Source organism: Bombina bombina, chromosome 10 (assembly GCF_027579735.1).
Source record: "Bombina bombina isolate aBomBom1 chromosome 10, aBomBom1.pri, whole genome shotgun sequence".
Lineage (NCBI taxonomy): Eukaryota > Metazoa > Chordata > Amphibia > Anura > Bombinatoridae > Bombina > Bombina bombina.
In genome coordinates this window covers 22519311-22531885 of record NC_069508.1, presented here as the reverse complement: position 1 = coordinate 22531885, position 12575 = coordinate 22519311, and the positions used below count along the sequence as shown (strand labels likewise).

At 47.9% G+C, this 12575-nt stretch overlaps 1 protein-coding gene across 3 annotated transcripts in view; it reads right to left on the bottom strand.

Annotated features, from left to right (window-relative positions):
* The window catches only part of RNF2 (ring finger protein 2), a 70797-nt gene that overhangs the window by 37649 nt on the left and 20573 nt on the right, over nucleotides 1-12575 (bottom strand). For 2 of the 3 annotated variants that reach the window (XR_008399460.1, XM_053693850.1), the window contains exons 1-2: nucleotides 4136-6266; nucleotides 223-311 (exon numbers count right to left, since the gene is read on the bottom strand). Coding sequence is in view for 2 of the 3 variants with exons in the window: in XM_053693850.1 (XP_053549825.1) it covers nucleotides 223-309 (87 nt within the window). In the remaining variant the exon portion in view is untranslated. Of the gene's footprint in view, nucleotides 1-222; nucleotides 312-4135; nucleotides 6267-12575 lie in introns of those variants that run through there. The other variant, XM_053693851.1, reaches the window with a different exon arrangement.

Below are 12575 nucleotides of genomic sequence, written 5' to 3'. Positions count from 1 at the left end.
ACATACAGACATACAGAAAGAAAGACAGATAGATATATAGAGACAGACAGACAGATAGAGACAGACAGACAGATAGTGACAGACAGATAGATAGAGACATACAGACATACAGAAAGAAAGACAGATAGATATATAGAGACAGACAGACAGATAGTGACAGACAGATAGATAGAGACATACAGAAAGAAAGACAGATAGATATATAGAGACAGACAGACATACCTGAGGTGTCCGTTGTAGTTCGTACAAACTAAGCTCCCATGTTTTGCTCAGAGGCTGAGTCCCGTTGGTCTGCACTGTCTGGGACATTGCTATAAATAAATAAATAAAGGGACATAAAAGTCACCATTAAACCACGGACCACTGGTTGGCGACCGCTGTTCTAAAACACTAGGGGGGATATTTACCAAAGGTCTGGCGGACCTGATCTGACAGTGTGGATCAGGTCCGCCAGACCTCGCTGAATGTGGAGAGCAATACGCTCTCCGTATTCAGCATTGCACCAGTAGCAATGCCAATCGGCCGCCAGCAGGGGGTGTCAATCAACCCGATCGTACTCGATCGGGTTGAATTGCAGCGATGTCTGTCCGCCTGCTCAGAGCAGGCGGACAGGTTATGGAGCAGCGGTCTTTAGACCGATGCTTCATTATAACTGCTGTTTCTGGCGAGTCTGCGGGCTCGCAAGAAACACAGGACCTCAAGCTCCGTCCGGAGCTTGATAAATGGGCCCCTAGGGCTTTGTCTTTTTTCTTTTTATTGTCCCTTTAAATTTTATGCAGCAATATATTTGTGCATTTTTTATGACAATATACAGTAGGACCACCGTAGCCGTGGGGATAGGTTCCAAGCCCCCAGTGGATAGTAGCGAACACTATATATTGTACATACCTTTTATAAAGTCTAATGTATAAGTGATGCACAAGAGAGAGAGATCATACAGTGTATGTGTGTACATTTACAGGTGTGTGTAATACCGTATATATATACACAGTATTGCTTTAGACCTGAGGAAGAGAGGAAAACTCTATATACTGTACATACCTATTATAAAGTCTAATGTATAAGTTATGCACAAGAGAGAGAGATCATACAGTGTATGTGTGTACATTTACAGGTGTGTGTAATACCGTATATATATATACAGTATTGCTTTAGACCTGTAGAAGAGAGGAAAACTCTCGAAAGCTTGTCTTTGAAATATTATGTTAGTCCAATAAAAAAGGTATCCCTGCATACTGCAATACTTTGTTTTTTGAGCATCCTATATACAGTATATATATATGTATGTATAGGGGTGTGTGTCATACAGTCTGTGTATATATAGAGGTGTGTGTCATACAGTGTATGTATAGGTGTGTGTGTCATACAGTCTGTGTATATATACAGATGTGTGTCATACAGTCTGTGTATATATAGAGGTGTGTGTCATACAGTGTATGTATAGGTGTGTGTGTCATACAGTCTGTGTATATATACAGATGTGTGTCATACAGTCTGTGTATATATACAGGTGTGTGTCATACAGTGTATGTATAGGTGTGTGTGTCATACAGTCTGTGTATATATATACAGGTGTGTGTCATACAGTGTATGTATAGGTGTGTGTGTCATACAGTCTGTGTATATATACAGATGTGTGTCATACAGTCTGTGTATATATACAGGTGTGTGTCATACAGTGTATGTATAGGTGTGTGTGTCATACAGTCTGTGTATATATACAGGTGTGTGTCATACAGTGTATGTATAGATGTGTGTGTCATACAGTCTGTGTATATATACAGATGTGTGTCATACAGTCTGTGTATATATACAGGTGTGTGTCATACAGTGTATGTATAGGTGTGTGTGTCATACAGTCTGTGTATATATACAGATGTGTGTCATACAGTCTGTGTATATATACAGGTGTGTGTCATACAGTCTGTGTATATATACAGATGTGTGTCATACAGTGTATGTATAGGTGTGTGTGTCATACAGGCTGTGTATATATACAGGTGTGTGTCATACAGTGAATGTATAGGTGTGTGTGTCATACAGTCTGTGTATATATACAGGTGTGTGTCATACAGTGAATGTATAGGTGTGTGTGTCATACAGTCTGTGTATATATACAGGTGTGTGTCATACAGTGAATGTATAGGTGTGTGTGTCATACAGTCTGTGTATATATACAGGTGTGTGTCATACAGTGTATGTATAGGTGTGTGTGTCATACAGTCTGTGTATATATACAGGTGTGTGTCATACAGTGTATGTATAGGTGTGTGTGTCATACAGTCTGTGTATATATACAGATGTGTGTCATACAGTGTATGTATAGGTGTGTGTGTCATACAGTCTGTGTATATATACAGATGTGTGTCATACAGTGTATGTATAGGTGTGTGTGTCATACAGTCTGTGTATATATATACAGGTGTGTGTCATACAGTGTATGTATAGGTGTGTGTGTCATACAGTCTGTGTATATATACAGATGTGTGTCATACAGTCTGTGTATATATACAGGTGTGTGTCATACAGTGTATGTATAGGTGTGTGTGTCATACAGTCTGTGTATATATACAGGTGTGTGTCATACAGTGTATGTATAGGTGTGTGTGTCATACAGTCTGTGTATATATACAGATGTGTGTCATACAGTCTGTGTATATATACAGGTGTGTGTCATACAGTGTATGTATAGGTGTGTGTGTCATACAGTCTGTGTATATATACAGGTGTGTGTCATACAGTGTATGTATAGGTGTGTGTGTCATACAGTCTGTGTATATATACAGATGTGTGTCATACAGTCTGTGTATATATACAGGTGTGTGTCATACAGTGTATGTATAGGTGTGTGTGTCATACAGTCTGTGTATATATACATGTGTGTGTCATACAGTGTATGTATAGATGTGTGTGTCATACAGTCTGTGTATATATACAGATGTGTGTCATACAGTCTGTGTATATATACAGGTGTGTGTCATACAGTGTATGTATAGGTGTGTGTGTCATACAGTCTGTGTATATATACAGATGTGTGTCATACAGTCTGTGTATATATACAGGTGTGTGTCATACAGTCTGTGTATATATACAGATGTGTGTCATACAGTGTATGTATAGGTATGTGTGTCATACAGTCTGTGTATATATACAGGTGTGTGTCATACAGTGTATGTATAGGTGTGTGTGTCATACAGTCTGTGTATATATACAGGTGTGTGTCATACAGTGTATGTATAGGTGTGTGTGTCATACAGTCTGTGTATATATACAGGTGTGTGTCATACAGTCTGTGTATATATACAGGTGTGTGTCATACAGTGTATGTATAGGTGTGTGTGTCATACAGTCTGTGTATATATACAGATGTGTGTCATACAGTGAATGTATAGGTGTGTGTGTCATACAGTCTGTGTATATATACAGGTGTGTGTCATACAGTGTATGTATAGGTGTGTGTGTCATACAGTCTGTGTATATATACAGGTGTGTGTCATACAGTGTATGTATAGGTGTGTGTGTCATACAGTCTGTGTATATATACAGATGTGTGTCATACAGTCTGTGTATATATACAGGTGTGTGTCATACAGTCTGTGTATATATACAGGTGTGTGTCATACAGTCTGTGTATATATACATGTGTGTGTCATACAGTGTATGTATAGGTGTGTGTGTCATACAGTCTGTGTATATATACAGATGTGTGTCATACAGTCTGTGTATATATACAGGTGTGTGTCATACAGTGTATGTATAGGTGTGTGTGTCATACAGTCTGTGTATATATACAGGTGTGTGTCATACAGTGTATGTATAGGTGTGTGTGTCATACAGTCTGTGTATATATACAGATGTGTGTCATACAGTCTGTGTATATATACAGGTGTGTGTCATACAGTGTATGTATAGGTGTGTGTGTCATACAGTCTGTGTATATATACAGATGTGTGTCATACAGTGTATGTATACGGTGTGTGTCATACAGTCTGTGTATATATACAGGTGTGTATCATACAATGTGTATATACAGGTAGCAGTGTGTTATACAGTGTGTGTATATATGCATGTGTGACACAATGTGTATGTTTGAGGTTTAAAACCAAAAAGATCACACTCACACACTGATACTCACCGAACTGTCGTACCCAGGTGTGTAGTTGCTGTTGTGTATCAGTCGCACTGGGCGTGTGAGTCAGTCAGTTGCGCTGTATTGTTATGATGTACTGGGTTAGCTCTGTGTCAGAGTCATTGTGCTCCCTTGCCACTATTGTGTGAGTTATTGTGTCATTCAGTTAATGTATTGTGTGTTATTGTGTCAGTCAGTTAATGTGCTGTGTGTTATTGTGTCAGTCAGTTAATGTGCTGTGTGTTATTGTGTCAGTCAGTTAATGTACTGTGTGTTATTGTGTCAGTCAATGTGCTGTGTGTTATTGTGTCAGTCAGTTAATGTACTGTGTGTTATTGTGTCAGTCAGTCAATGTACTGTGTGTTATTGTGTCAGTCAATGTGCTGTGTGTTATTGTGTCAGTCAGTTAATGTACTGTGTGTTATTGTGTCAGCCAATTAATGTGCTGTGTGTTACTGTGTCAGTCAGTTAATGTGCTGTGTGTTACTGTGTCAGTCAGTTAATCTATTGTGTGTTATTGTGTCAGTCAGTTAATGTGCTGTGTGTTTTTGTGTCAGTCAGTTAATGTAGTGTGTGTTATTGTGTCAGTTAGTTAATGTACTGTGTGTTATTGTGTCAGTCAGTTAATGTAGTGTGTGTTATTGTGTCAGTCAGCTAATGTACTGTGTGTTACTGTGTCAGTCAGTTAATCTATTGTGTGTTATTGTGTCAGTCAGTTAATGTGCTGTGTGTTATTGTGTCAGTCAGTTAATGTAGTGTGTGTTATTGTGTCAGTTAGTTAATGTACTGTGTGTTACTGTGTCAGTCAGTTAATGTAGTGTGTGTTATTGTGTCAGTTAGTTAATGTACTGTGTGTTATTGTGTCAGTCAGTTAATGTAGTGTGTGTTATTGTGTCAGTCAGCTAATGTACTGTGTGTTACTGTGTCAGTCAGTTAATCTATTGTGTGTTATTGTGTCAGTTAGTTAATGTACTGTGTGTTATTGTGTCAGTCAGTTAATGTAGTGTGTGTTATTGTGTCAGTTAGTTAATGTACTGTGTGTTACTGTGTCAGTCAGTTAATGTAGTGTGTGTTATTGTGTCAGTTAGTTAATGTACTGTGTGTTATTGTGTCAGTCAGTTAATGTACTGTGTGTTATTGTGTCAGTCAGTTATTATACTGTGTGTTATTGTGTCAGTCAGTTAATGTATTGTGTGTTATTGTGTCAGTCATTTAATGTACTGTGTTTTATTGTGTCAGTCAGTTAATGTACTGTGTGTTATTGTGTCAGTCAGTTAATGTACTGTGTGTTATTGTGTCAGTCAGTTAATGTACTGTGTGTTATTGTGTCAGTCAGTTATTATACTGTGTGTTATTGTGTCAGTTAGTTAATGTAGTGTGTGTTATTGTGTCAGTCAGTTAATGTACTGTGTGTTATTGTGTCAGTCAGTTAATGTACTGTGTGTTATTGTGTCAGTCAGTTATTATACTGTGTGTTATTGTGTCAGTCAGTTAATGTACTGTGTGTTATTGTGTCAGTCAGTTAATGTACTGTGTGTTATTGTGTCAGTCAGTTATTATACTGTGTGTTATTGTGTCAGTCAGTTAATGTAGTGTGTTATTGTGTCAGTCAGTTAATGTACTGTGTGTTATTGTGTCAGTCAGTTGCTGCCATGTGTTATTGTGTCAGTCAGCTAATGTACTGTGTGTTACTGTGTCAGTCAGTTAATGTACTGTGTGTTACTGTGTCAGTCAGTTAATGTACTGTGTGTTACTGTGTCAGTCAGTTAATGTACTGTGTGTTGTTGTGTATTCAGGGCTGCCGTATGTTATTGTGTCAGTCAGGGCTGTAGGCTCCGGTAGCAAAATATGGCGCAGGCCCAGCAGCTCACAGTGACGTCTAGGAGTGTGCTGCACTGACGGGAGGGGATATGATGGAAATAACAGGGGAGGGAGAGGCAGAAGGGGGGTTATGCGAGGGAGAGACAGACGTGAAGTGTGTATTAGGTGGCGGAGATATGAGAGGGAAGGTAAGACATGAAATGATGAGTGTGGAGTGCCTGAATAGGCAGGGAGCACAGTAAGTGGGTTGGACAATGGAGGAAGCACATAGGGCCTGCAGCTCTCCACTCTCTGACAGTGTGTGGGGGCAGGGAGGGGGGAGCTGCAGGAAGGCAAAGAAAGTAGGCGTGGATAGGGGAGGGACAGGTTTAGAGGAGGGACAAGAGAGAGTTAGGGATATTTACCTGAGCCAGCAGCAGCAGATAATGGTTTGTTTTCAATTTGATATCATATAACACACGGCAGCCCCAAGCCCCTCACTGACACAATAACACACGGCAGCCCCGAGCCCCTCACTGACACAATAACACACTGCAGCCCTGAGCCCCTCACTGACACAATAACACACTGCAGCCCCGAGCCCCTCACTGACACAATAACACACTGCAGCCCTGAGCCCCTCACTGACACAATAACACACTGCAGCCCCAAGCCCCTCACTGACACAATAACACACGGCAGCCCCAAGCCCCTCACTGACACAATAACACACGGCAGCCCCGAGCCCCTCACTGACACAATAACACACTGCAGCCCTGAGCCCCTCACTGACACAATAACACACTGCAGCCCCGAGCCCCTCACTGACACAATAACACACTGCAGCCCTGAGCCCCTCACTGACACAATAACACACTGCAGCCCCAAGCCCCTCACTGACACAATAACACACGGCAGCCCCAAGCCCCTCACTGACACAATAACACACTGCAGCCCAAGCCCCTTACTGACACAATAACACACGGCAGCCCCAAGCCCCTTACTGACACAATAACACACTGCAGCCCAAGCCCCTTACTGACACAATAACACACGGCAGCCCCGAGCCCCTCACTGACACAATAACACACTGCAGCCCTGAGCCCCTCACTGACACAATAACACACTGCAGCCCAAGCCCCTTACTGACACAATAACACACGGCAGCCCCGAGCCCCTCACTGACACAATAACACACTGCAGCCCTGAGCCCCTCACTGACACAATAACACACTGCAGCCCCAAGCCCCTCACTGACACAATAACACACGGCAGCCCCAAGCCCCTCACTGACACAATAACACACTGCAGCCCAAGCCCCTCACTGACACAATAACACACTGCAGCCCCGAGCCCCTCACTGACACAATAACACACTGCAGCCCCGAGCCCCTCACTGACACAATAACACACTGCAGCCCCAAGCCCCTCACTGACACAATAACACACGGCAGCCCCAAGCCCCTCACTGACACAATAACACACTGCAGCCCAAGCCCCTCACTGACACAATAACACACTGCAGCCCTGAGCCCCTCACTGACACAATAACACACTGCAGCCCCCAACCCCTCACTGACACAATAACACACTGCAGCCCGGGCCCCTCACTGACATAATAACACACGGCAGCCCCGAGCCCCTCACTGACACAATAACACACGGTAGCCCCGAGCCCCTCACTGACACAATAACTCACGGCAGCCCCGAGCCCCTCAGTGACACAATAACACACGGCAGCCCCAAGCCCCTCACTGACACAATAACACACTGCAGCCCAAGCCCCTCACTGACACAATAACACACTGCAGCCCTGAGCCCCTCACTGACACAATAACACACGGCAGCCCCAAGCCCCTCACTGACACAATAACACACTGCAGCCCAAGCCCCTCACTGACACAATAACACACTGCAGCCCTGAGCCCCTCACTGACACAATAACACACTGCAGCCCCCAACCCCTCACTGACACAATAACACACTGCAGCCCCGAGCCCCTCACTGACATAATAACACACGGCAGCCCCGAGCCCCTCACTGACACAATAACACACAGTAGCCCCGAGCCCCTCACTGACACAATAACACACGGCAGCCCCGAGCCCCTCACTGACACAATAACACACAGCAGCCCTAAGCCCCTCACTAACACAATAACACACGGTAGCCCCGAGCCCCTTACTGACACAATAACACACTGCAGCCCCGAGCCCCTCACTGACACAATAACACACGGCAGCCCCAAGCCCCTCACTGACACAATAACACACTGCAGCCCCGAGCCCCTCACTGACACAATAACACACGGCAGCCCCGAGCCCCTCACTGACACAATAACACACTGCAGCCCCGAGCCCCTCACTGACACAATAACACACGGCAGCCCCGAGCCCCTCACTGACACAATAACACACGGCAGCCCCGAGCCCCTCACTGACACAATAACACACGGCAGCCCCGAGCCCCTCACTGACACAATAACACACGGCAGCCCCGAGCCCCTCACTGACACAATAACACACGGCAGCCCCGAGCCCCTCACTGACACAATAACACACAGTAGCCCCGAGCCCCTCACTGACACAATAACACACTGCAGCCCCCAACCCCTCACTGACACAATAACACACTGCAGCCCTGAGCCCCTCACTGACACAATAACACACGGCAGCCCCGAGCCCCTCACTGACACAATAACACACTGCAGCCCCAAGCCCCTCACTGACACAATAACACACTGCAGCCCCGAGCCCCTCACTGACACAATAACACACTGCAGCCCCGAGCCCCTCACTGACAAAATAACACACTGCAGCCCCGAGCCCCTCACTGACACAATAACACACTGCAGCCCCAAGCCCCTCACTGACACAATAACACACGGCAGCCCCAAGCCCCTCACTGACATAATAACACACGGCAGCCCCGAGCCCCTCACTGACACAATAACACACTGCAGCCCTGAGCCCCTCACTGACACAATAACACACTGCAGTCCCGAGCCCCTCACTGACATAATAACACACGGCAGCCCCGAGCCCCTCACTGACACAATAACACACTGCAGCCCTGAGCCCCTCACTGACACAATAACACACTGCAGCCCCCAACCCCTCACTGACATAATAACACACTGCAGCCCTGAGCCCCTCACTGACACAATAACACACTGCAGCCCCCAACCCCTCACTGACACAATAACACACTGCAGCCCTGAGCCCCTCACTGACACAATAACACACTGCAGCCCCCAACCCCTCACTGACACAATAACACACTGCAGCCCCGAGCCCCTCACTGACATAATAACACACGGCAGCCCCGAGCCCCTCACTGACACAATAACACACGGTAGCCCCGAGCCCCTCACTGACACAATAACACACGGCAGCCCCGAGCCCCTCACTGACACAATAACACACGGCAGCCCCAAGCCCCTCACTGACACAATAACACACTGCAGCCCAAGCCCCTCACTGACACAATAACACACTGCAGCCCTGAGCCCCTCACTGACACAATAACACACTGCAGCCCCCAACCCCTCACTGACACAATAACACACTGCAGCCCCGAGCCCCTCACTGACACAATAACACACGGCAGCCCCGAGCCCCTCACTGACACAATAACACACGGCAGCCCCAAGCCCCTCACTGACACAATAACACACTGCAGCCCAAGCCCCTCACTGACACAATAACACACTGCAGCCCTGAGCCCCTCACTGACACAATAACACACTGCAGCCCCCAACCCCTCACTGACACAATAACACACTGCAGCCCTGAGCCCCTCACTGACATAATAACACACGGCAGCCCCGAGCCCCTCACTGACACAATAACACACGGTAGCCCCGAGCCCCTCACTGACAGAATAACACACGGCAGCCCCGAGCCCCTCACTGACACAATAACACACGGCAGCCCCGAGCCCCTCACTGACACAATAACACACAGCAGCCCTAAGCCCCTCACTAACACAATAACACATGGTAGCCCCGAGCCCCTTACTGACACAATAACACACTGCAGCCCCGAGCCCCTCACTGACACAATAACACACGGCAGCCCCAAGCCCCTCACTGACACAATAACACACTGCAGCCCCGAGCCCCTCACTGACACAATAACACACGGCAGCCCCGAGCCCCTCACTGACACAATAACACACGGCAGCCCCGAGCCCCTCACTGACACAATAACACACGGCAGCCCCAAGCCCCTCACTGACACAATAACACACTGCAGCCCAAGCCCCTCACTGACAAAATAACACACTGCAGCCCTGAGCCCCTCACTGACACAATAACACACTGCAGCCCCCAACCCCTCACTGACACAATAACACACTGCAGCCCCGAGCCCCTCACTGACACAATAACACACGGCAGCCCCGAGCCCCTCACTGACACAATAACACACTGCAGCCCTGAGCCCCTCACTGACACAATAACACACTGCAGCCCCCAACCCCTCACTGACACAATAACACACTGCAGCCCCGAGCCCCTCACTGACATAATAACACACGGCAGCCCCGAGCCCCTCACTGACACAATAACACACGGTAGCCCCGAGCCCCTCACTGACACAATAACACACGGCAGCCCCAAGCCCCTCACTGACACAATAACACACGGCAGCCCCGAGCCCCTCACTGACACAATAACACACAGCAGCCCTAAGCCCCTCACTAACACAATAACACACGGTAGCCCCGAGCCCCTCACTGACACAATAACACAAGGCAGCCCAGAGCCCCTCACTGACACAATAACACACGGTAGCCCCGAGCCCCTCACTGACACAATAACACACGGTAGCCCCGAGCCCCTCACTGACACAATAACACACGGCAGCCCCGAGCCCCTCACTGACACAATAACACACTGCAGCCCCGAGCCCCTCACTGACACAATAACACACGGCAGCCCCGAGCCCCTCACTGACACAATAACACACGGCAGCCCCGAGCCCCTCACTGACACAATAACACACTGCAGCCCTGAGCCCCTCACTGACACAATAACACACTGCAGCCCCGAGCCCCTCACTGACACAATAACACACGGCAGCCCCGAGCCCCTCACTGACACAATAACACACGGCAGCCCCAAGCCCCTCACTGACACAATAACACACTGCAGCCCTGAGCCCCTCACTGACACAATAACACACTGCAGCCCCGAGCCCCTCACTGACACAATAACACACGGCAGCCCCGAGCCCCTCACTGACACAATAACACACTGCAGCCCAAGCCCCTCACTGACACAATAACACACTGCAGCCCAAGCCCCTCACTGACACAATAACACACTGCAGCCCGAGCCCCTCACTGACACAATAACACACAGCAGCCCCGAGCCCCTCACTGACACAATAACACACAGCAGCCCCGAGCCCCTCACTGACACAATAACACACTGCAGCCCGAGCCCCTCACTGACACAATAACACACTGCAGCCCTGAGCCCCTCACTGACACAATAACACACTGCAGCCCCAAGCCCCTCACTGACACAATAACACACTGCAGCCCTGAGCCCCTCACTGACACAATAACACACTGCAGCCCCGAGCCCCTTACTGACACAATAACACACTGCAGCCCCGAGCCCCTTACTGACACAATAACACACAGCAGTCCCGAGCCCCTCACTGACACAATAACACACTGCAGCCCCGAGCCCCTTACTGACACAATAACACACTGCAGCCCCGAGCCCCTCACTGACACAATAACACACAGCAGTCCCGAGCCCCTCACTGACACAATAACACACTGCAGCCCCAAGCCCCTCACTGACACAATAACACACTGCAGCCCTGAGCCCCTCACTGACACAATAACACACTGCAGCCCAAGCCCCTCACTGACACAATAACACACTGCAGCCCAAGCCCCTCACTGACACAATAATACACTGCAGCCCTGAGCCCCTCACTGACACAATAACACACTGCAGCCCTGAGCCCCTCACTGACACAATAACACACGGCACCCCCCAAGCCCCTCACTGACACAATAACACACGGCAGCCCTGAGCCCCTCACTGACACAATAACACACTGCAGCCCCGAGCCCCTTACTGACACAATAACACACTGCAGCTCCGAGCCCCTCACTGACACAATAACACACTGCAGCCCAAGCCCCTCACTGACACAATAACACACTGCAGCCCCGAGCCCCTCACTGACACAATAACACACTGCAGCCCTAAGCCCCTCACTGACACAATAACACACTGCAGCCCTGAGCCCCTCACTGACACAATAACACACTGCAGCCCCGTGCCCCTCACTGACACAATAACACACTGCAGCCCTGAGCCCCTCACTGACACAATAACACACTGCAGCCCCGAGCCCCTCACTGACACAATAACACACTGCAGCTCAAGCCCCTCACTGACACAATAACACACTGCAGCCCAAGCCCCTCACTGACACAATAACACACTGCAGCCCAAGCCCCTCACTGACACAATAACACACTGAAGCCCCGAGCCCCTCACTGACACAATAACACACTGCAGCCCAAGCCCCTTACTGACACAATAACACACTGCAGCCCTGAGTCTCTCACTGACACAATAACACACTGCAGCCCTGAGCCCCTCACTGACACAATA